The following is a 25,056-nucleotide window of genomic DNA, read 5'->3' on the forward strand; positions in this document are numbered from 1 at the left end:
TTGGCAGTGTGTTTATGATCATTATCATGCTGAAAAGTGAAGCCGTTGTCAGTCACAATCTGACCTTACTGTTGTGCATTCATAATTTCATCAATTTGGCAAAATCCCCAAAAACCACTGGCTGAAATGCGGCCACAAACCATGTCAGAGCCCCCTGCATCTTTTATAAATGGATGCAGACACTCACTACATATTTGACTATGATTTCAACTAAAAGCTTCACAATCAGATTCATCAATCCATCAGATCTATTCTTGTGTAATTTGGAATACCCCAGTCTTTTTCCCTGTTTCCCTTCCTTAAGAATGTGTTTGTGATAGCCACCTTTCCAATGAGACCATTTATGATGAGGTCTCAGTGGCCGTATTTTAAAGCTCTAATTCCTAATGGGAACTACACAACACCACTATCTTTGTTGTTGCAATTCTTCCATAGATTTCAGTTCAGAATTTTTTGAGTGGCACATCGTATACTAAAAAATAATCATCACTCTTTAGGTGGCTGAGGAGGTTAAGCCAGTTAAATAGTGTTATGCTCGGATTCTGTAACCAAGGTCACTGTGAGTTTATGGAATCTACAGAATAGATGTGTCTGTGAATGTTCTCATTCATCCAGGTCATCGTAGTGTAAGGAGCTTGACCTCAGTAAATCACATGATAAGGCTAGGTTTCACAATGTGTTCACCCAAAACCTTGGCTGATTGGGACCCAGACCCATTTTCACACCTTGGCTCGTGTAGGTGGAGGATCAATAGCGGGTTGCGGACACTCCCATAGGGCTTAAAATCTGGGACTCTCCACCAATTGCTCTTAGAACTGAAGAAGCTTCTCAGATGAGAGGTGAACGTCTTCAGACGCTTTTCTTTCCAAGCTCCTTAGACTACAGAATAGATGGTTTTGAATACCAACATATGTTAAAATAAAAGGAATACATTTGCTGAAAGGGTATTAAATAGCTAAGATACAATAAGAGAGTGGAAAATCAATAGTTTGTTTGTCACATAACAAGTTATTTACAACTACAAAGACTTTTATTTGAATATACATCCTTTCAGGGTGGCCTCCTCGATAACGTCCTGCTATATACTCCGGTACAATAGGTGGCGGTATAAACCTGGCTCATAGGCTAGTCGTCCACGAGTGAAACCAAAGAAGAAATAAGGCAGTATTCACCATGGCAGAGGTAAGTTAACTGTGATTTAAACCCTCATTTTTACATGTCTGCGGTGTGATAATAGTTTATTGCTGTCGAGTTGCCCGGGAGTGTGTTTAACGAAGAAACAAAGGGAACGTGGACCGGTGTTAACCTGCCAGCTCACTGGCTGGAAGCTAAGTTGTCTGGCCAGTGTTTACCTCTAGTAGCGCCTCTCCTAACAAGCTAGCAGTAGATCGACGCACATATCCAGAAACTGCGTAATTTAACCAAGCAGAGCTGTGCGTATAAACTAAAGATAAAGCTGGCTGGGTTTGATTTGCTTATATGTGCTAAATGATACACAGTTGCTCAGAGAATGGAGATAATGTCAAGATGATGACACGATTGTGCTGCCAGAATCAGAATCAGAATCAGAATACTTTATTAATCCCTGGGGGAAATTATTTTTTGTTACAGTGCTCCATTATAAACCAACATTAAGACAAGACAGACAATACGCTAACAAGAATAGTACAATATATACATATATATACATACATAAGTCACTCATAAATAAATAGCTGGAAAAGAAACGTGTATATGTAGCAGTAACCAGTGTGTTAAGTGGATGCGTTGTACAGGGAGATGGCCACAGGCAGGAAAGATTTCCTGTGTCGTTCAGTGGTGCTTTTCGGTAATCTCAGTCTCTCACTGAACGAGCTCCTGTGACTGACCAGCATGTCATGGAGTGGGTGGGAGGTGTTATCCAACATTGTCTTTATCTTGGACAGCATCCGCCTCTCCGACACCACCTTGAGGGAGTCCAGCTCCATCCCCACAACATTACTGGCCTTACGGATTAGTTTATTAAGTCTGTTGGCATCTGCGACCCTCAGCCTGCTCCCCCAGCGTACAACAGCATAGAGGATCGCACTGGCCACAACAGACTCATAGAAAATCCTGAGCATTTTCTGGCAGATGTTGAAGGACCTCAGTCGCCTCAAAAAATAGAGACGACTCTGGCCCTTCCTGTAAAGTGCTGTGGTGTTTTTAGCCCAGTCCAGTTTATTGTCAATGTGTACTCCAAGGTATTTATAGTCCTCCACAATGTCAACACTGACCCCCTGGATTGAAACAGGGGTCAAGTGTTTCCTGGTCTTCCTGAAGTCCACGATCAGTTCCTTGGTCTTTGCCACGTTGAGCTGCAGATGATTCTGCTCACACCACGTGATAAAGGAGTCGACCATAGCCCGGTACTCTGTCTCATCATCCCTGCTGATGCATCCAACCACCACAGAGTCATCAGAAAACTTCTGAAGATGGCAGGTCTCTGTGCAGTGGCTGAAGTCTGTGGTGTAGAGGGTGAAGAGGAAGGGGGAGAGGACAGTCCCCTGTGGTGCCCCTGTGTTGCTGATCACCTTGTCAGACACACACTGTGGGAGACGTACATATTGTGGTCTTCCTGTCAGGTAATCAACAATCCAGGACACCAGAGAAGCATCCACCTGCATCGCTGCTAACTTATCACCCAGGAGGGTCGGCCTGATGGTATTGAAAGCACTAGAAAAGTCAAAAAACATGACCCTCACAGTGCTCGCCGGCTGGTCCAGATGGGTGTAGACACGATTGAGCAGGTAGATGATGGCGTCCTCAGTTCCAAGACGAGGCTGATAAGCGAACTGAAGGGGATCCAGATGTGGTCTTACTATGGGTCGCAGCTGGTCCAGGATGAGCCTTTCCAGGGTCTTCATGATGTGGGAGGTCAGTGCCACGGGCCTGTAATCCTGGGGGCCACTGGGACGTGGCGTCTTTGGTACAGGGACGAGGCATGATGTCTTCCACATCACTGGGACCCTCTGCAGACTCAGACTCAGCATAAACAGTTTATGAAAGACTCCACACAGCTGGGGGGCACAGGTCTTGAGGATCCAGCAGTAAACCAGCACTGAGCAGTCCAAAGAAGGAAGACATGCCCTAACATAGAAAGGAAACATTTTCAGCAAACACTTAACATGTGTTCGTAACATGTTTGGTATAAGTAGCTTATGGTAATGAAAGGTCGCATAACCACGTACTGTTGAGGCCATAAATACTGGGAGAGTTGTCATATATTCTTCCGGCTCTGAGTTTCAGGACAGCAAATACTTTGGCATCAGGTATCTGCTGATTTCTTCATTTTTAGGAAGACACCGGGAACGGTTCTTTTATGTGAAAGGGAGGATTACACTTTGGCATCTGCTGTTGTCTGCAACACAGATGAGTGGTCAGTCCGGTTGTACTTTTCAGATCTGCTTGAAGTACCTTAATGATGCGTAGATGGTGTTGTTGTGAAAAACAGAGCAGGAATGTGGGCACGTTCAGATAACCCTGACCCAAGCACACATTCATGGCAACATCAGGCTCGGCATTCTTATCTAATTTGTAAAATAAAACAAAACAAATAAATGACAATGGGACCGGGATAAATACAGTGAAAAAATAAAGATAGGTTTACATTATTTATTTAGTTTAGTCAGTTTGAGTCTTTCCCAAGTCTCACAGTTCATGAACTTCCTCAAACACACTGTCATGGGGGGAGTGGAGCCGAGTAAAAGCTAAGAACTGTTAAATTTAATTTAATGAGAGCGGCAGAGAGAGAAAGAAGCTGTTGAGGACTAAGAGAGTTACTGTTAACACACGGTAATTAGTGGATAATAGCTAACATAATGTCTTATACTTCAGTATAAGAAATAAAAATCAGCAGTCGTGAGGACAACAGACATTAGCTTGATGGACCCCCCCACCACACACACACAAACACACGCGCACACACACACAATCGAATATAAAAGTTTTACAGTCAATTGTAAAACTTTACTTCTGTAATCAGATTAATTGTTCACAGCTTTGGATAGAGGCAATAATGAAAACATTTTATAGAAGATATTGAATTTGTATTGCTGCTGTAATTAATACAAAAAGCAAACATAAGAAATCCATTAACAATCCAGTTAATGACTAGTTTTGCCTGTAAAATGAATAAACAAAACGGCTGGCTTGCTCAACTCTAAAAAGCTTAAACAGTTTAATGGCTGCTAAAAACGCCACATGAAAAATGTTAAAATATATCAAAAATGTTTTGAAGTCACTGAAAACTCTAAATTTGTGCCTAAAAATATTCAGAATGTGTCACAGGTACAAATAAGCTCCTTAACGGTTTATTATTATTATTATTATTATTATTATTATTTTATTTTACAGGCTGCATATCAGTTGTACAGTTTATGGATTTCTGCACTTCTAAACTAAACCTGGCTGCTGTGTATTAGGTGTATTGTAGTGTGGCCATATTTCAATGGTTACCTTGTCTTTCCACAGACTCACAGCTTGCAGGACATGAGGCAGCAGGCTGCCATCACTGCCAAAGTCTTCATTCAGAGAGATTACTCCAGTGGCACCATGTGCCAGTTCCAGACCAAGTTCCCCTCTGAGCTGGAGAGCAGGGTAGGTCTTGCTACTCCACAGTGTTTCTAAACATGACTTCAGCTGCTTAAACGGATGACTTATGTTTCCACGACCTGTGCATATTATCCATACTGGGGAGTGCAGAAGCACTATTTTGTCACTAGCAACAAAAGAACACAGCTGGGTGTGAACATGGAGCCAAAACATGGAACAGGAGGATCGTCAACAGCAGCCTGCTGGATTTTGTCCTTATGCGACCTAGTGGAGGTGGGCTAAAAGGAGGAGTAGGCTGCAGAGACTGAATAGGAACAGGCTGCACACCACATTAAAGCCGGTGGCAGCACCAACAGTTCAGAGTTTGCAGGACAGAGAGCTGCACTTTTAAAAATGGTTGTACCACATGAAAAGAGCAGTTTCACATCACTTAAATCGCTCGCTGGTGGTTTATTGGCACTTCCCTCTGGACTGGGTGGTCTACCATGTTTTTCCTGTAGGATTCAGTTTTCTCTCTCACACGCACACAGATACACACTCAGACACAGAACAGCTGGACAAAGTAAAGAATGGATTTCCTCTGGGAAGTATATGCTTAAGTCCCCGTCATAAAAAAGATTTTCCCGTATATATTTTTAATGATCTACTGTAATTCCAGTTTATGAAATATGGAGTATAAAACCAAACCATTAAGTGGCAATAATTTTTGGACATTAATTTATGCCATTCTTTGAAGATGTTTGCTTTAATAAAGCCTTATATTCTTTGAGGCTAATTTATTGCTCCAGTGCCTGATTTCTGCCATAGTTACCCTTGTTTTGCGCAAGTTAGCTCTAAACTTTTCCTTATTGCAAGCAGTTGTCATAGACTGGGATTTACTATTTGCATTAAGTAATAAAGAGAGATTTGTTTGTGTAGCACCTTTTAAAACTACAAAAAACAGAAAGTTGGCTGACTTGACTCCCAGGGTGACGTTTCTGCTATATGGGATCCTCATTTTTTTGCTGTTGTGCACATTATTAAAGCCTCGTTCTTGCCAACTGTGAAGTCAGCATAGGCCCCATAACCGTTTGTACTGGTGCTTGAGCGATGATGGACTTGCAGCATTCTTCTTTTGAATGATCAGTGTACCTGCTTGGTGAAAAAACGAATAGATGAATTTGAAAGCAGAGCAATCACAAAGTTTACTTCTAAACTGAAGGTCAAAGGGGTTTAAATTTACAAATTCCTCTGCTTGGTATCAACTGCATCTGGTCGAACTAAATGAATTCTAGGTATTTCTAAACAACATTGAGGAAGTCACATCTGGCTAGCCATCGCACAATTGACCTCCAGTGACCGTGATGAATAAATATTCAAATGTTTCTCCTTAGTTTTTAAGTTTATTATTCTGATGTTTCTGATGTTTTATTTATATGCATATACTCATGTGTTTATCACTGTTTGTACTGTTATGGAACCTCTACTGATTGAACTGCTGCCTGTCATGCCAGAATACTCTTGCAAAACAGATTTTAAATCTCAAGAGTCCCATTTTTCTGGTGAAGTAAATATCATTTTAAGAAAAAGCAAATGGCACATCGAAAGTCCAGTGTGAGAAGGTTTGCCAGTCAGATCAATGGGAGGAATGGGAAACAATACAACTGGCGATGGTGGGCTCAGAAGACGTGGGTGTTTTGCGTGTTGGGTGTCACTGTGCCAAAATTGGGCACAGTCTCTTTTAAAACCTTTTCTTTTACCTCTGTGAGGTCTGACAGACTACATGTTGTTCCCCAATCCATCCTGCCTCCTTGCAAATCAGCCGTTATTGTTGTGTACAGCTTAACAGCAGAAAGAAAACTGAGCAGAACTGTGCTCATTTCGGTCAACCTAAGAGAACTAAAGGGACTGTCATGCAAGACCCCCAAAATTCCAACTCATTAGTCTTTCTGTTGGGATATCGTGAGTTCTCCCAAATGAAGATGTACAAGTAGTGTGCAAAGTCCTCGAGCCACCGTTCATTTCTTTATATTTTATTTTGCAAGAAAATCTGGCTCCTTAGATTGTTTTGAGCAATAGTTCTCCAGGACTTCTGAAAGCATTTCAATGTTTTTCTTTGGACACTGGCTGCTTTTTAGCTCATTTTCAGTCAAGTCTTCGTACCTGATCATTTTTAGAGGGACTTTTTTTGTTAAACTGCTTAACGCTGACCTTTGAATCATTCAGGTGTAAAAAAAGATAACTAACTTGAGGGTGCCTTGAGGAATTTGGATAATTGAAAAAAAAAAAAAAGTAGACATGTCAGCCCTAAAAAGATGAAAATTATCTGAAAGTCATGTCCTTAAGAAAAATAAGAAAAATCATCGGGTACCTGACACAGGACCTGAGAGATGCATCTGGTCCTTCAGCTGATCCAGCTATATCACTGAAGCCTCCTCAGAAATGGTCTCAGTGGAAGAATGACAGTCAAGAAGCGTCCTTAGGGAAGCCAAATGGGGTCCTGAAGATTAAATTTAAAAAGTATGTTAAAGCTTGTGTAATAGGGTTCAGTCTGATGAAGAATAAAGGTGGGCATACCAAATATTGACTTTCAAGCTGTATACAGTTATACAGATTTTCCGTGCATGTTTGCACATGTTTCAATAAATCGCTGCAACTATTTCCCCTTTTTGTAGCAAAATATGAAGAAATGACAGCTTGGCTCAAGACTTTAGAACAGAACTGTAGGTTTTCATCCATCATGATGGATGATGATCATGAATAGATGTACTTACTCTGTTTATTGGATTTAAACATGTTGGAGGCTGGGTTACCTAAACAGTGGTCATTAGAGTCAAACCTTGAGATTGTGTTTGTGGATTTGAGATTTTTGAACTAAGCAAGTAAGACCATCGAATCTTTGATCGGAGTGTAGCAGTCAAGCAGTCTTTTTTTTGTTTTTTCCATTTCCATCTTCTCAGGTCTCTTTTCTGTCTGAATGCTTGTTGAAAGTAGTGCCGAAGAACTGGGAAAGCACTCGGACTTCTAAATGCATTTGGCAGCTTGCTTGCCAAACCATTCAAAGGGTTTTTCATTAATTGACTCTTCCTTCCTCTCTTCCTTAATTGGATTTGTAAACCCCGTTCACCATTGTGCTCTCATCAAACAACTCAAGAACAGTGATAGGGGCACATCACACGTAATGGAAAGATGGGCATTCAGAGAAGTGTTGTTTTAGTTGCAGCCTCTGAATTGGTGAATTTAAAGAGAAACAGAGGCTCTCAGGGTTTTTTCTTACATAGAGAAATTTTTTTGGCACTCCCCAAAAAAACATGCAAACCTATTCTTTTAGCCCAGCCAGCATAAAATTCAGAGCTTGTAAACAGCCAGTCCAACAAATGACAGATGTTGAAAAGCCTCCCTGGTGAGAAAATTGTAAATGTGATGGTTGGAAAGGAGGACTCTGAAACTGAACTTTATAATTTGTAAATGCAGTTCTTACAGTACATTTTTACCATGTAACTCATGTTTACTCCTGTCAGTGATGTTTTTTTTTCTTTGCTGAAAGTGGAAGACAGCTCAGTGTGTTTCATCACGTAGGACTTGTGTGTAATGTCTTTACTAATGGACAGAATAACCAGGGAAATGCATAGGTTTCAACAGAGTCATTGCAGGCAGGCTGACAGCACTTACTGCAGTGTATAGTCACCACTGACCCCTGGCTCTGGTTGGTGAGTAACAAACACCTCTAAGACCGCTAATATCTTGGCGCCTTTTGTTGGATACTTCAGACAGAGGGAAAGAAAAACTTGGAGGGTTTTCAGAGGTTCAGGAGGCCCTTGGCTGGTTTCTAGTCTAGTCTGGTCGGAAGCACCATCATTTCCCCTTAGTATCACAGAAGCTTCTTGGTTACTAGCATGCGACTAGTGTCAACACCCCAGTGAAAAAAGGCCTGTGAAACCAGCAATTCACCACACTCTGTCAGCTTTCCCTTTGGTAAGCATACTTTCAATGAATTCTCAGTATTCTTGTATCCCAAAAGCTGTCTAAAGGATACCAGAATGCGGCGGTGTCTTTATCTTACTTTGTGCCACTGGAGAAGGAGAAATATTCCAGAACTGCGTGTGTCCTGCTTTCACCGCGTTTGTCCCGTCTGTTATTAAGTGGAAACATTCATGGAGCACACGGCCAAGGTATCCGAGTCATTTCAGGAGGTGTTTACAAATGCAGGAAGGAAGCCCAGTATTCCCTTGATATATGCCCGGTCCAAGAAAATTCAGCTCCTCATTTATCTAGAAATGGAAAGAATGGAAGAAAATGATCTGGTGCTAAGGAGATTGTGTTTCCACTCAGATATCCTAAACACACTCGCACTAGTAATCAAATTTACGCCTGGCTCTGGGCCTCGATTTTAACCCTCTTGTCTTTCCTCGTATTTCAGATCGACAAACAGCAGTTTGAGGAAACGGTGAGGGCGCTGAACAACATGTACGCTGAGGCCGAGAAACTGGGTAGCCAGTCATATATTGAAGGCTGTCTGGCCTGCCTCACAGCGTACACAGTCTTCCTGTGTATGGAGACGCACTATGAGAAGGTAGGATTTCTTTGAATATAATGGTACTGAATACGTCAAAACTGAGTTTTGAAGCACCATGACAAATAGGCTTGTGAAGTTTTGTGAAGATGTTTTGTAACTTGATGTTCTTTGGAGTTTTAATAAATATGGGTTTTTATAAATCCTTTGTGTTTTTATCTGGAAAATCCTTTATTGTGAAACATGAAAACATTTAATATAAGAGTGATGGGAATAAATTATTTAGCAAAAAAAAATAAATGGTGTATACAAAAACTGTTCACATGTATTGAGTTTTCAACATTGAAATTTAATCTACGCATAAAAATGTCTTGATGCATCCTCAATCATCCAGGTAAGTAAATCTCCAAAAGTTGATTCTGTTCATCTGGACGTAGCGTTTTGTGGGAGAAACGTTTCGTCACTCATCCAAGTGACTTCTTCAGTCTCAGCAGACTGCAGGTTTCCCCAATCTTATAGGTTATAGGGTATAGGTTTCCCCAGCCCATTGTTCCTTCAGTGGGCTGGTTTCAGTCATTATGCAGCTGTACTGTTTATAAGATTTGGGGAAACCTGCAGTCAGCTGAGACTGAAGAAGTCACTTGGATGAGTGACGAAACGTTTCTCCCACTGAAAACGCTACGTCCAGATGAACAGAATCAACTTTTGGAGATATGCATAAAAATGTACAGGTGTTTTGGCTATGCCTCCTTTAAAGCATAACTGAGGATTTTTATGATACTAATAATTCCTGATTTAAAATATTATATATGGCTTTTTTTTTTTTTCAATCAACAGTCTTATACACAAATTGTCGTTAAAATAAGTTGTACTGTGTAAATTTGTTCAAATGTTGGCTGGCTGGGTCTAATGGTGCTTGGATGATTTAAAAGTAATTTCGACAGTGTTTAAAGTATCTGCCTTCGGTCCCCGCCTGGTGTTTAAATAGCTGCCAAGAAGCAATGCACGTAGAAGAAATATAAAGAAATTCAAATTGTTAGAAGTACTCCATGTTGGATAAAACAAGGAAAGGGAGCTGCAGGGATCGTGTGTGTCTGTGTCTTGTCATGTTAGAGAAAGCAGTTCTTCTGTTTCCCCAACTCCGATGTGTTGGAATGGAAAAAGTGATGCAGCCACAGAAAATTCACAATCTGGAAGGATTATTCTATCAACATGAAGCTTTTTGAATTTTCTCATTAAAAAGTTGTCTTCATCTAATTTAAATGTGGAATTTGACGTGCCTGTTTTCCAGTAAAAACTTGTGGAAGATTTCCACTTGTGTAGGGAGCATCTTCATTGGTTTGCAGTAATGGACTGCAGGACCTTTTTATTTGGAATTAAACTGCTCAGAGGGTTGATCAGTGATGGGTCTCAGTGAAGTGGGTGAGTAAAGTTGAGTATTTACAGAAAGGTATTTTACTATAATCAAAACTTGTTTTAAAAAAAAAGAATAAAGACATAAAGGGAAAAAAAGTCTGACTCAAAAAATGATTGGCTTCACAACACTTTGCAGCCGTAGATCTAAAGTGGACTCCTTTGTAAGCACCCCTATGGAAGCAGAAGTCAAGAAACTGAGAGTTTCTGAGTATTTAGAAGTTCTTTTCTTCAGTGATTCTGGTTAAGCACTGCTGCGTACTCTCTATAGGCCAGTATGAGTCCACATATCCACTCAGATGTTTCTGCAAAGCCCTGCTGTGTGTGTCATTTGTCTTGTCATGTTGTTGTCGACACCTTCTCCTCTTCCAAGCTCCTGTGACAGCAGAGTGAGGTTCCAACTCCAACGCTGCTGGAAAGATGAAGTATGCCTGAATTGTTTGAATCAAAAACCTCTCATCCTCTAAAATCATTGGGAATATATGAAGATATAATTTGTCATATTCAAAAGTGTATTCAGGTTTTGTTCAGGCTCTTATAAAACAGATACGTTTCTTCAAAGTTTTCATTGATCATGTAAAAATGAAAGCCAGCTATCAAAGATTTTTTTGATGCCAGTTTAGAGGAAAACTTCTGAGAAATAGAACAGTATCAGATTTAAACATATCGAATAACTTCAAAACAGTTCGAAACTTTTGGATACAGAAAGTAGGGATGGGACGATTCCGATTCCATTTTCGATTCTGTTTAACGATTCGATTCTCTTATCGATTCCTTTTTTTTTTTTTTTTTTTTTTTTTTTTAAAGGAGAACACTAAGGTCGATTAGCTTAGAACTTTGTTTTATATCTTCTCTTTGAACAAGATAAAAATTTAGGAGTAACATGGCCTTACAAACCCAACAGTGAGATCTTAAGAGATCCACAGCCCCTTCAATGGGGTGTCACAGGGTCCCCAGGGAAAAAAATTGTAAATGTAAAATAATAAAATAAATATTCTTCTGTAGCAATAACAAAGTATAACATAAACTATTCTGTAGCAATTACACAAAAATATCCAGTAATGTCCCTGCCTACAATTAAACACATTCACTTACCGAAAATCGGGGGCATCTGCTGTGGCAAATAGGTTCAAGCCTTTTACCACAAACTTAGTCACTGCTCGGTGACATTCGTCTATCCTGGCCTGAAAGGAGACGCTACCGGTAGACTGCAGCGAGAACTGCCAGCATCTGAGCCAGACTCTGTCTGTCTCTCTCATCATGGTCACCTAAAAGCACAGTAATGGCAGGTTTTGTAATAAGGCAGATCGCGCTAACATAATACGCAATGTTAGTTGATTATTTACCTGCCGCATTAACGGGAGAGGACGTGCAAACGTTACCGCTGCTGCTGGGTTGAGATTCACGAGTCCGGAGCGGAATTAAAAACACGACATTCATTTTAAGGTTATCGCGTGTTTTGTGAGCAAATGCTTTTGCATATTTGTAGTGTTTCCTCCCTTAAATGAAATATCTACTTTGCAAGTATTGCAAGTTGCCCTGTTGTCATCCGTTCTCGTAAAGTATAACCAAACTTTTGAGCGTTTGAGCCGCCATGTTTCCTGCCAGGTAAATGACGCTCCGCAACGTGGTGACGTCATTCGGGGCGACTGGAATCGATAAGGGAATCATTTGCAAAAATGGCAAACAATTCCAAGGAATTGAAATAGTGGGAACCGGTTCTCAACAAGAACCGGTTTTCGATACCCATCCCTAACAGAAAGTAGAGATGTAGATTGACTGCAGCGTGAACATGCATAAATAGCATAGTGTATAATTGAAATTCATGGTGGGTTTGGGAAGTTGTATTGCTGCTGTGGGAAGTTTTAACCTTGGCTGCTGACCATTAAACTAGTAACAGGTTTATGACTGTATATAAGTTTCTCATGTATCTAAAATCCCTTATTTGCAGTTTATATAAGGATAAATGTAGCAGCGGAATCTTGTGAATTTGTTTTACTGGACAGGAATGAACTGGGAAATATTTGCCTTGATTTGGGTTTCATGAGCAGTCATAAAATCAGGGAATTTAAATGTACTGATTGTTACCAAAGTGAAGATGGAGTGTGTTATCCGCTCAAGAATGTGGTGGGTTGGCTTGTCAGATTCTCTGGTTGTGTGCTTTGTCAGACAGACTGCTAGTTTGATTGTGGCAATGGGATCTACAGCAGGAAAGCAACACACAACACTCCATAGTTTCTGTGGATGATTACAGCTTTTCTCAACTCACTCTTTAGCTAACAACCGAGTAGTAATGAAACTTGGAAAAAGGGTTATGCAAACCAGAAATGGAAACTATTTTCCTTATGTGCTTTACGCCAATACCTTTAAAAGGTTTTGCTTGCCTTCATAGTAAAAGCTAACTTTGTTTCTGGGTTGCATCACACAGTTGACAAGTGTTTGCAGACAAGATGTTGCCTTCGGTGCAAACTGCAGGTAACCACACTAATCTACTAGTGACCACAAGATTTGTGAAAAGGTTTTCAGTGCAGCCATGTATATACTCATTTGCTACCAATTTCAAGCTATTGACATCAATCAGCTTTCTGCAACTACTTGCCAACAAGTCACATTTTTCCCTGGCAACAGGTGATCACTGTGGGGTTACAATCTTTGGACCTGCATGACTAAGGCTTAGTCAGTTTCACAGCAACTGTGAGAAACATCCTGCGACCACTTTCAACCAGCTGATGAATACATTTTCCCCTCGTGAATGGTGGTTGCCAGGTAGTCGCCAACTTGTCTCAGGCCCCTGTGACTGAGGCCTAACCACAACCTTGTGTAAATTTTACCTGATGATGGAGTACTGACTCAGTGTTGCATCAGCTCTCAGCCCAGCATGAAAGAAAGCAGTAGAGCTGCCCAGAGAGTTTTTCTTTAAACTCATCAAACCAAAGTAGAATGGCTAGTTCAGGTGCTAAGCCAATGTGTACTACTGTAAAACAAGAGTGACCACTACACTGAATGCTAGACACAGAACATTGCATTTTCTTGCATTTGTTTGATGCACATAGAATGGAGTTTGTTTAAAGGTTTCTATCACTATTTGAAATTTAAGAGTGAATAAAGAGGAGAGCACATATTGTGTTATTCAGTCCAGACTTACAGACATCAACAACTGTGTACTGTATTAGGTGCTCATAGACATGTTTTGGTCCAAAAGTAAGGTTGGATATTCAGTCCAGTTCAGGCCTGAATGCAGTAAGACTAAAGCCAAACTTTGAGGCTTTACCTTGGCCTCCAAGTGTTCCTCTCAGTTTATTCTAGCACTTGTAGTCACAATAATAGTTGCCTCAAGGCACTTATGTTTAATGCAAGTAGCTGCATACTAACATTCTACTTACTTAGCACCCAGTACGCTTGGTATTACATGCAGACCTTGACAGGATCTCTTATTTGGCTACCGATTTTCAGTCCGTAGTTGCTTTGAGTATTAAAGTGCTTTCTCTTTTCTCTTTTTTTTTAGGTTTTGAAGAAAATTGCAAAGTACATTCAGGAACAGAATGACAAGATCTATGCACCGCGAGGCCTACTGCTCACTGACCCCATCGAGAGAGGCCTGCGGGTCGTATCCTATAATTTTGTGTCAATACAAACAGAACAAATCGAGCATTTTTCAGTTCTTTTCTTTCTAATTAGAGCACACAGTAGATGAAAAAGAGGAACCTTATACTCGGATTGCTAACAAACAAAATCAAAACACAGTTAAGGCTAAATGGCACTATGTTTTTACAAGAAAAGTAGTCTTGTGCAAGAATGAGGATGTACGGGAAAGGGGAATTGCAGTGAATAGTTTGGCGAACTTTAACTTGTTAAACATACACTGAGATCATGAAATGTGAATGTAATCGGACCACATCTTAAGCAGAACAAGGAGCTTTCACAATGACCTAATAGATGTAGTGATTTACAGGCCTTCCACCCCCACTAACTGCTGGATGAAAATGGAAAGCAGCAGTCACAGGCAACTTACAGGAAATCCAGCACTGTGTAGGGATAACCTGTAAAAACACCAGATAAAAGTTAGTATGTAATCTATAGCATCTGTGCACCAACATCCTGCCTGTCTTAGCGTATGCATGTGTGGGGTGACTCAACATCCCAATTAATTGCAACTGGGCAGCAATAGGAGATTAGGGATAACAAAATATGACCAAAATCGTTACCAGCTGAGCTTTGTTCCCACTCCTGCTTATGATTTTATAGTTTTGACAGTGATCTGGATTTTTTCGCCAGCACTGTCAAGAGCTGTGCTGACTTTGGCACGTGAACACTGGGAGATTGACAGGAATGCCTCACCTTTAACATTTGAGCCGTTGAAACCTGATCGTATTTGTAACTGTCTAGTACGTCTGCTTCATTTTACCATCTGGACTCTGAAAATGTACCGTTTTCCTCTAGTAGCAAGGGGTTGAGAGTTGCTGTGACTGTTGACAGTGGTTTGCTGCCACCACAACTGCACCCTTGAAAAATCAAAAGCTACTGCTATCCAGACCCCCTACTTTTTCATAACACAGGAACACAACACTATGAGAACTGCTGGTGTTAAAATAACATGAAGTTAAAGTGTCGTCCGATGGGGATTGATGTCAGGCTACTATGTGCTACTGGGATGGCTGTAATTAGCCATGACGTCAATTTATCAATTGTCTTGAATTCTGCTGTTCCGACAGTTTATCTGTTCCACCCTTCACGTATACGCTTCAGCCACAACATTTAAACAGTCGAAGTAAATAAATAACATTTGTTCTGATATGCAGTGTTGCGCTTTTGAACCCTTGGGTCACAGCATTTATGTGGGTGTTGCTTTGACAAGTACCACCCACATTAGCATTGTTCCAGACCACGCAAACTCTTTAATGACAGCTTTCCTCAGCAGGACAGCGCTACATTCACATACAAGAGTCTCCAAACTTCCCACATCCCAATCTGAGGAAGCATTACAGTGATGTAAGTGATCTAAGCACGATCCACTGAGGTCACACATTAACACTTCAGGCTCAGAGGATCGGTTGTTAAAATCACTGACGCCAGTCAGTGGTCGGTACTACGTTAATGAGAAGTGCCCATTAACAGAATAAAGCAAATAATCTCAGAAGATGCCTACAAATACATTTTTGTTTAAATCTCAACTAGCAGGGTGTTTGACTCCTTTAGCAAGGCCAAGCTGTACTGACATTTTCAGTGCTAATCTGACACTGATGAAACTGGCAAAGTAAAAATACTACTCTGTCTACTGAAAGTTTTTAGGGTGAGTTTGTAATTATTACTTACTTAAATGCTTTGGTTTTGAGCACTCATTTAAAATTGGCTTTCATTCAATAAGGAAAAACAACACAGGAAAGAAACTGTGTCCAAGGGCTTTGGCTACATTTGTTATGAAAGATTTAACAGTCTTTATTAAACTGGAGTTAGAATGGATAATTAAACGAAATGGTTAGTAAACCCTTTGATATTTTCTGTTTTTACATAAGACAAAAAAACATGAAAGATTCATGAGATTTTCCTAAAGATAGGAAAAGACAACTTAATTTTAAAAAAAGAAGAAAAGAAATGTCTGTGTCCTTGAAACATCTCTGTGCCGCTCCTCTTTTCCTGCTGGCTGGCATATGTAATGTTTTTCATTCCATAGCCTTTGACCCTGACATTATTAAACAGTCCAATAAATGCTTGGTAAGAAGTTGAGATGGAAAATCTCACTGATGAACTTGCCAGTGTAATAGAGGTAGCTATAGTCAAACTTGTACCTTTAGTTGACACAAAAACATGGAAAGACAAAAAAAACAAGAGCATTGATAAACAGTTTTTATTTAGTGTGTGTGTGTGTGTGTGTGTGTGTGTGTGTGTGTGTGTGTGTGTGTGTGTGTGTGTGTGTGTGTGTGTGTGTGTGTGTGTGTGTTGGAGAGAGAGAGAGAGAGAGAGAATTAAAATTTTAATTCGATGTATCCACACTTGCTTCAGCTGCATTTCCTTGACAGAGTCCCATCAAGGTTGAAATCACCATCTTTGAAGACAGAAGCCTGACTAGATAAAAGCTAACATGGTGAGTCTCATAATTAGAAATTTCACACATAAAGAGGACTTTGGTCCTGTTACAGATTTAATGATCCTCTGGTTTTACAGCATGCTGATACATTTCCCAGCTATGAAACCCAAAGGGTTGGAGTCAAAGAGCAGTAATAAAAGGGACTTCTCTCTCCATATGTGCTACAGTTCTCATGCAGAATGCTTGTGCTGTAAAGAAAAATCCCACATCAAAGTGTAATGTGAGTAATATCAGCGCCATGAGAGCAGTTTCATAAAGCTTCTAATGGAGAATTCTGCTTATTTTATGACTTCAGGTTTTGTCATATATTCACTGAGGGATTTATGTGCTCACTGTCCAGAGCACATGCATGAGCCAAACCCCGCCACTGAACCAGAAAAGAGAAAATGTGCCCTTTCAGCACCAAAGCAATCTCCTTGCTGTTACATTTCCTTAACTCAGTGTAATCAAACAATTATCACATTCTACTTAAAATGGCCAATTTCCTTGTTTACTTTTCTGGCCAATGGGTTCCTACCACATTTGTGTCTGGAGAAAGTGAGCGAGGGCTGTTAAAGGCTTCAGTTCGAGAGCAGACTTTTGATCTGCTGAAAATAAGCTTGAAAACTAATTAGAAAGCAAAACTTACAGCTGTAATATGATGGGGAAAAAACCCTAAAACAAAACCGACTAATATGGAGTGCTATATTCTTGTCATAAACCCACTTTATTTATTGACTCAAAGTCAAAAATGACCTTTGCTGCTATTCTTGATGTTGTCATCTATGCCAAATAAACCCGTTCAATTTTTTTTCAACCAGTTCAGTAAACATTTGTAATTTGAAGAGGCAGAGTAAACATAGGGGCTTACATAGGTAAAAGTATGCTGTTTCAGAGGGAGGACTTAAATGTCCTGAAGTGATCCGATGGTCTGATCTCTTCACAAACTTTGTCTGTTTTTATTATTCTCTGATACACAAAACCTTAGAATTAGCTGCATGTTACATACTTTATATCCTAATTGAGTAGAAATGATCAGATTTTTTTTCAAACATACTATTTTCAATAAATATCTACAGCTGTTTGTAATTTTTTTAAAGCTATGTGTTAAATATTGGTAAATCTTATTCAAGTGTGCACAAGTCCTCTGACTCAGTCGTCTGACTTTAAAAATGAATGATTTTCTTTGGTGAATATTATGTACCTGTAGTGAAGTTAATATATCTTTATTGTTATGATTATGAAAGCACAAAAAGAGTTGATAAAATAGTAATAAACCAGATAAGTTCCTTCATGCGGATAAACACCACAAAAAATAGCTCAGAAAGGTTAAAAAAATATATATCACTACCGGTCAAAAGTTTTAGAACACCTCAATTTTTCCAGTTATTTATTGCAATTCAAGTTGTTCAGTTCAAATGAATCGCTTGAAATAGTACAGTAAGGTAAGTGGTGACCTGCCAGATGTTTTTTTGTTTTTTTAAAGGTACGGTTACCCAAAACTGAAAAGTAATGTACATTTCAGAGTTATACAAAAAGACCTTTTTCAGGGAACACAAAATGGGTTTATTTTAAAGCTGTTCTGCAGCAGTGGAGGTTGATCAAGCCTTGAAAGCTGGTGGCTACTTTGAGGATTTGGACTTTAAAAGATTTGGAATATATTTTGTTCTATAAATGGATTCCATGATTTCTTTTTTTAACTCCAACTGCTTATTTGTACTATGCTTTCATTTCAGAGTCCAACAAGATATTAAACTGCATAATTTTCAGTAAAAAAGTGGAAAAATTGGGGTTTTCTAAAAGTTTTAACTGGTAGGGGAGCTCAGTAAAATATAGAAAAGTGAAAAGCTCAATAAATCAGTCCAATACTTAAATGTAATAAAATAACAAGCTTAGCAGACAATTAAATGCAGACACCAAACATTGTGTCACTGTATGGAACAAGATGACATGACAAGATCAGAAGTGGGGCTTGATTTAAGGATTATATGTTTTAACAAATTAACTGTCCAGCCCCATCTGCTTCTGCTGGAGGTTTCTTCCTGTTAAAAGGCAGTTTTTCCTTCCCACTGTTGCCAAGTGTTTGATCATAGGTTTTTGCTATATAAATAAAATTGAATTTTTGCCGCATGGCAAAGTAGGCAGTAGTTAAAATCCACCGATTCTGTGTATTGTGAGAAGCAGGACCTCTTTAATGGATCGTGTTACTATAAGAATATAATGAAAGCTATCAGATGTTAAAGGCAGACTTGGGCATTTATTTAATTAAAATCAATAACTAGAGTTCCTAAAAGGTTTTTCTAGCTTGCCTTTAATTTATTTTCATGTAATTGATTTATTTATTTTTTGTGTGTACCTCATAATAAGTAGGTATGGAAACCTTTCCTGGTCCTTTACTTCACTGGGAGTAAATCACTTATGTTTAGCTGCACTTTAAAGCATTGCTGTTGTTTTTCAGTCAGCGGCATTCCACACCGACTGTAAATTTATGGCTTAGTATGACAACTACTCATTGACTTTGTTTTAGTAATGTTGAGACAGTCAACAGAATGAGCACTTTGCTGCTTCTGTTGTAGATTTTCTGAGTTTACACCTGGAAATGGCCAGCTCAAATAGACATGGATAGACATCATCAGCAGGTTTTCTTGTTTGTTGGCAACAATCAAATGGTGCAGTGTTTAAAAACCAAGCTCAGATTACTCATACACGACACAGAATGCCCTGCATTACATCTTTAAGCTTGTCCTTTGATTTTATTACACTGGAAATGAAACCTAATGAGAACCAAGTGTTAGAGGAAGCTACTAATAATCCACTGCTTAAAATATGATGGCGTGTCAGTGATTTGCAAGATATTTTTCAAGGAAATCTGTTCCAGCAAATGAAATTTTCTCCTCATTTATCCAGTTGTAAAATTAGTTTCATTAAGAGCACTCTCAGCAGCAATCATTCCACTGCACTGATTTTTCTACCCAACAGCTCACCTTATATTCTTAATGCTAAGACCCTTTGACACAGTGCACTATGATCACCAACCACAGATGGCTTTTGGATATCTGCCGGTCTTCCCCACTGGCAGACGCCCTAAGAGCTCATCCCATAAATTGTTTCTTTCTTTCTTACAGTAAATCCTTTCTTTTTTTCCCTCATGTGTGGAGAGATGAATAAGACAGGGAAGCTCATTGAGGGATATGTTGGGTTCAAATCATACTGAAAAGTACTTTGGACTGGACCCAGTCCTGCACTGATGCATAGACATTACCATGAGGATGAGTATGACATACAAACTAAATGTTTTACCAGGAAAATGTTGCACTTGGCAGTATTTGAGATACCATAGACCCCTTTGGATGGATAAACTATTGCACTAATACAGCAGTGATGCATACAGGGATTAATCTTCTCATCTGAAATTCCAGCGAGTGCCTCCATACATATACATGTCCTGTTAAGGAATGTAAACCCAGGATTTTTATAAGTAGCTGTTGATAGAAAAGTGCATTGGAGCTTTGCCAGTGTCAAAGACGGAAACCACAGGCAGCAAGCAGACTAGCGGATGGATTTTCTCTGTGTGTTCTCAGAGGTTTTAAGCCTCTTCATTCTGCAGTTTCCTTCTACTGTGTCCTCCAGGCTTATATCAGTCTCATTTAGTCATATTGGCCAGTGAATTTTCACAGTATTTATCTTCATCTACTGCATGAAACTTCCTCACCTTTACTATGTGAATATCCGTCCATCTATCCATCCATCCTCTTCTGCTGATTAGTAAGGTTGCAGGGAGGCTAGAACCTATCCCAGCTACCATTGGGCGAGAGGCAGGATACACCCTGCACAGGTCGCCAGTCTGAACATCCATCGTTTAAAAAAACTAAACTTAAATAAAAGTCATGTGATCTGTTGCATTTGTGATAACTAAGAATTATCACCTGAATCCGAGGTAGTATCGTAAAAAGTTCATTATTTGTGATATAAATGAGCACTGAAAACAAACAGGTGTTGTCTGTTTATCCAGGAGAACAGCGGGACTCATCAACTCTATAGGCATACTTATAAGAAATGACACAAGGGGAAATCGTCTTTTCTATTATGTTAAAACAGATGAACTGAACAAAACTAGCAAAGGATACAACTCTACCAGCATCTGAATAATGTCTGGCTTTATAGCTACCTAGGTTTCCATAACTTGAGTTGCTAACTCTGACACTTCATGCTAGGCAAGTAGTGTACGCCAGATTTATGAGCCTTTTTATTGACAGGCACAGGTGATAAAGTTAGAAGATGGCTGAAACTCATAAATGATGCCTCCCCGTTTGTTACACATAATCCTTTGATTTATTGTAACACTGGAAAAATTACAGATTAAAACAGATTTAAGTGCTGGAGTCTGCTAGAAATGAAAGTATAAGTAAACAATTATAGTCTTACACATTTTTAAACGTATTATTCAAAACTTAAAAATGAAAAATGTATCAAGAACACCAGACCCTTCTTTTCCCGGCCCTATTTTCTATCCTAATTGTAGTGGATTTTTAGCTGCTGTGAGCCTCCCAGTGAAGGTCTGAGCAGCATGATGGATCGGCCTCCAGTGGGAGGAGTTCACTGTAGAAAAACAGGCTTGGCGTGCACAGCTGCTGACTCCTGAGTATCCATTCAGAGGCAGGTGGTGCCAAGTCGGTGTCCTGGCAACTCATCCAGGAGACGTTCTGCTCCTGATAAGGTTTCGCTTGGCCCTGTGTACAAACAGCACAGCACGTCAGCAAACCTGTAAATTAGTCTGCACACATGAGAGTATTTAATGTCAGCGGGGAACATTTTGGACAAGGTGAGAACAAGAATGGTATCCATCATTAGATCTCCTCATTGTCTGAAATTGGAGGCTTTTTTTGTCTCCTGCCAAGAAATTTATTTACAAGCTGAAGGAAAATATCATTTTGACTCGCGTGTCACTTCCTGAGTTTCTGCAGCTCATGTGAATCATCCTGAGAACATTTCCTGAACAGCAGCACACTACATTATGTTTATACCTGCTTTATACGTCACTAACAGAACCGCACCTGTGTCTGACACCATATACTTTTATATAACCAAAGACATTTTTGTTTATATGACATACATATTCACCACAGCAACAATGTGATGCTTTTTAACCTTATGAAAGCAGCCTGGAAGACCTTCTGTGACTACAGAAGTGAAAAAGAGCCAGACTAACTTGACTTCAACCTTTTACTTTCAGTTTTTACGTTAATATCCATCCACTTATGTTCCCAAATGACATGAGGCTAAGTTATTCGCTGCTCACACCAGCAGCAGCGAATCTGGCCTGGAGCTACACCACACCCATACACTGTCTTATCTATTTTTTAAATATAACCCAGAAGAATTGACATAATGCTCAGTCAGTGTGTCATGTGATTAACTAATGTCACTGTTTCTGCAGCAGCTGCCAGGCTGCACGGAGCTGCAGGGTCTACAGCATTCCGTCAGCAGAGCACACCTCCCCCGAGGAATACCGAGGCCTGGAACCTTAATACTGCGTCTCTACAATCTGTCATCACTGTCATACGCATGTTCCATTCACATGACTAGGTTTGAGATGTTGTGCCTCACAGGTTTTAGCATTATTTCTTGCCTTTCTGTCACCATTGATGAGGCCGGTATCAAAGTGTTATATGCTTGTATTCAGCTGACACCCATGTCCTCCTAAAAGAAAATTACCTTCCCATTCAGCTAAAATGCATTATTAATCTGGTTTCATGGGAAGTGTTGTTTTTTTTTTTGTTTGTTTGTTTTTTTTTACTTTCATCCTTGTTTAGGCACTAAACTATTATGTCTACTGAAGAAGTAGCTCAGGATCTGAAATATGAAGCAAATTCAGATGTGCCTTAAATCTGCACTCTAACGGCCTGCAGGGGGCGGCGACTCTGGCTGCAAAAATAAGCCTAACTGTAAGGAATACAAAGGAGAGATGAGCCTACTGCTCACTTGTTTTAATTTTTAGTTTTTATTTTGTAATTGAATTTTAGTCCCATTTTGGGTCAAAGAAGATGATGTTATTCTTTATGCTGCAGCTACCTTGTGTTTGCTACCATGAGAGCGTGGAGTGAGCTTAGTTTCCTGTCAGTAAAAATTCATAGGTCCTCAAACAGGACAGCACAGTGGCCACTGTTTTTCCATCTTTAACCAGTTTTGGCCCATCTGGTCACCTAAGATGGAAAGCAAGACTAGTACCCACATATATGTGAACATGAGTGTTTGTTTCCCTTGAACCACAGTAGAATGCAGTTTAGTTGTATGGAAAGAACATTTTTAGGAGTACATGCGTTTAGCTGGACTAAAAGGATTTATATCTTGGAGAGATTCAGAATTTATCAACATTCTTTAAGCCATTATATTTTGGACAATAAATATTTTTAATGATATTTGTGGGGACTCTGACCTTTTATATATGCCTGTCCTTTTTAGAAGGTCCTTTTTAAACAATAAAGCTGACAAACAGGGTAACTCATTTTTATGATGCTCTATGGAACAGCCACGCTGTAAGGAAGGCAGTTGTTATCAGTGCCGCATCCCTGAGCTCCCTCTTTGCTTGCTTTATTTTTGCTGGTGCGGTTTTTTTGGATGCATGGTATTTTAAGCAGCATGTTTCCCCATCAGTTTTCAGGTTATAATTTCCAGCTCCTGACATTCTAGTCAGTCCCAGATTAAAATTTTACTGTATGTCTCATGGTTGATTTAAGAGATTCTTTTGTGTGTGAAACAAAACTTGTGCCTGCTCGGTATTTAAGCATGTCATACTGTAAATGCACCTCCTCGAGTCATGGTTCGTTTTCTTTGAAGACTGTACATAATGTTTGGTGACTACTTTTTATTTTTTGACTCGCATTCAATAAGTGTATACTTTAATCATATCTTGTGAGCTTGCCTTTGAAGTATTAAAAGTGCTCTTGTTAGTTGACTTTGAATGTTTTCTGTGAGAATCTCCAGGTATTAGACAGTAACTACATCTCAGTCCTGCTAATCTGTAAAGTTCTTCAGAGACCTTAATGTCGCTGTACCAGTTTCTGGTGTGACCGGGCCTCATCGTGAAGACCGTGTGACTTGTTTTGTTCACTTTCTGCTAACACACTGAAATCTAACACTACGATTCTTACTCTGAGGAGAACCTCAGTGCTGTTTGTGTTAACAAACCTTACCAAAGGTTGAACAGCATGTACAGCTGGTTGTGTTTCTCTTGTGAATGTAGTCTGACAGAAGCATCTTGTAAAAAAGTGTATGTACAAGTAATGACCTTTGAATGCCATCAGTAACAAAGATTTTTAATTTTTGTAAATAAATGTTTCTTTAATTTTTTTAGTTAGTGATGTCATTTATTTATCATATACATAATTAAAACTCAGCTGATTTAACTTTTCTCAGTTGAAATCAAGATGCTAAATTAATCTTGAAATTGTACGCTTACAAATAAATCCTGTAAATATTTTACACCATGCTTTCTTCTGTGGTTATTTCGCTTATTTTGGGTATTTTTTTTTTTTCTCTTACCCGTATAGCATGTGGCCTGCTCAACGCACTGAGCTAAAGCACCTCCCGTTATTTGGGAAGTGCTTTAGCTTATTTGATTTGAATTTATAAGAGGAGTATTTAGGTCACCTAAGAGTTAAAAAAAAAAAAAAAAAAAAAAAAAAAAGCAACAAAGGGCTGAAAAATGAATCCAGGACAAGTGCCAAAAATGGCCCTTTCTCTATTGACCACATGAAGGTGTCTCCAGAAGTGAGTCAAACCATTTTTTGGAAAGTTGAGCTCAATTTCACTAGCCCACCCAGACCTGTGGTATCAAGAACACACTTAAATTGGACCCGTCTGACAAAAACATCTCAAAAAGCAACACATCTTGCTACGATCTAAAGAAATTCAGAAACAAAATCTTTCAATATCTCAGCCTGGAAAGGGTTATGAAGCCATCTCGAAGGACTCCAGTGAACCATGGTGATTAATCATTCACAAGTGAACGAAAATACTCCAGAGACACAACAACTCTTCCAAGAGGTCACAAAAGAACCCAGAACAAGATGTAAAGAATTACCTCAATGAAGGTCAGTTTTTTTTAAATGAAGTAGAAGGAGAGTGAGAAGAAATTCCATCCATGGGAGAGTTCCAAGGTGAAAGCTACTGTTGGCCAAAAGAAGACTAAGGCTCAGCTCATTAATAATAAAAAAAAAAAAACATGGCCAAGGTTTCCATAGCTGAAGGGCTACATCCAAGCCTCACATCACCAAGCAAAGTGTTGCATGCAGTGATTTAAACAATGCCACCACTGGACTCTAGAGCATTGAGATGTGTTCTCTGGAGTCTGGCAATTTGAATGAGTCTATGTTTGAATGAGAACCTTCACAGACTCTATGTTTGTAACCAGAAGGCCAGTACTTGTGACAATTGTAAAGAATGGTGGAGGGAGGGAGGATTATGGTTTTGGCTTGTTTTTCAGGAGTTAGGCTCAGGGCCTTAGTTCCAGTGA

At 39.5% G+C, this 25,056-nt stretch overlaps 1 protein-coding gene across 2 annotated transcripts; it reads left to right on the top strand.

Annotated features, from left to right (window-relative positions):
* Positions 1-1,115: 1,115 nt before the first annotated feature.
* LOC146375732 (golgin subfamily A member 7-like) lies at positions 1,116-24,023 on the top strand. Of its 2 annotated transcripts, none has more exons than XM_084946249.1 (6): positions 1,116-1,182; positions 4,492-4,617; positions 8,972-9,124; positions 13,983-14,084; positions 16,507-16,559; positions 21,979-24,023. In XM_084946249.1, exons 1-5 carry the CDS (start codon positions 1,174-1,176, stop codon positions 16,546-16,548), a joined length of 432 nt encoding a protein of 143 aa, XP_084802375.1. In that variant the 5' UTR covers positions 1,116-1,173; the 3' UTR covers positions 16,549-16,559; positions 21,979-24,023. The 2 variants fall into 2 exon arrangements, with proteins under 2 accessions (XP_084802375.1, XP_084802376.1); XM_084946250.1 differs by having other exon boundaries at positions 21,982-24,023.
* The last annotated feature ends 1,033 nt before the right edge of the window (positions 24,024-25,056 follow it).

The sequence above is a fragment of the Perissodus microlepis genome, chromosome 12 (genome assembly GCF_051167445.1).
Source record: "Perissodus microlepis isolate ML-2025 ecotype Zambia chromosome 12, ASM5116744v1, whole genome shotgun sequence".
NCBI classification, from domain to species: Eukaryota; Metazoa; Chordata; class Actinopteri; order Cichliformes; family Cichlidae; genus Perissodus; species Perissodus microlepis.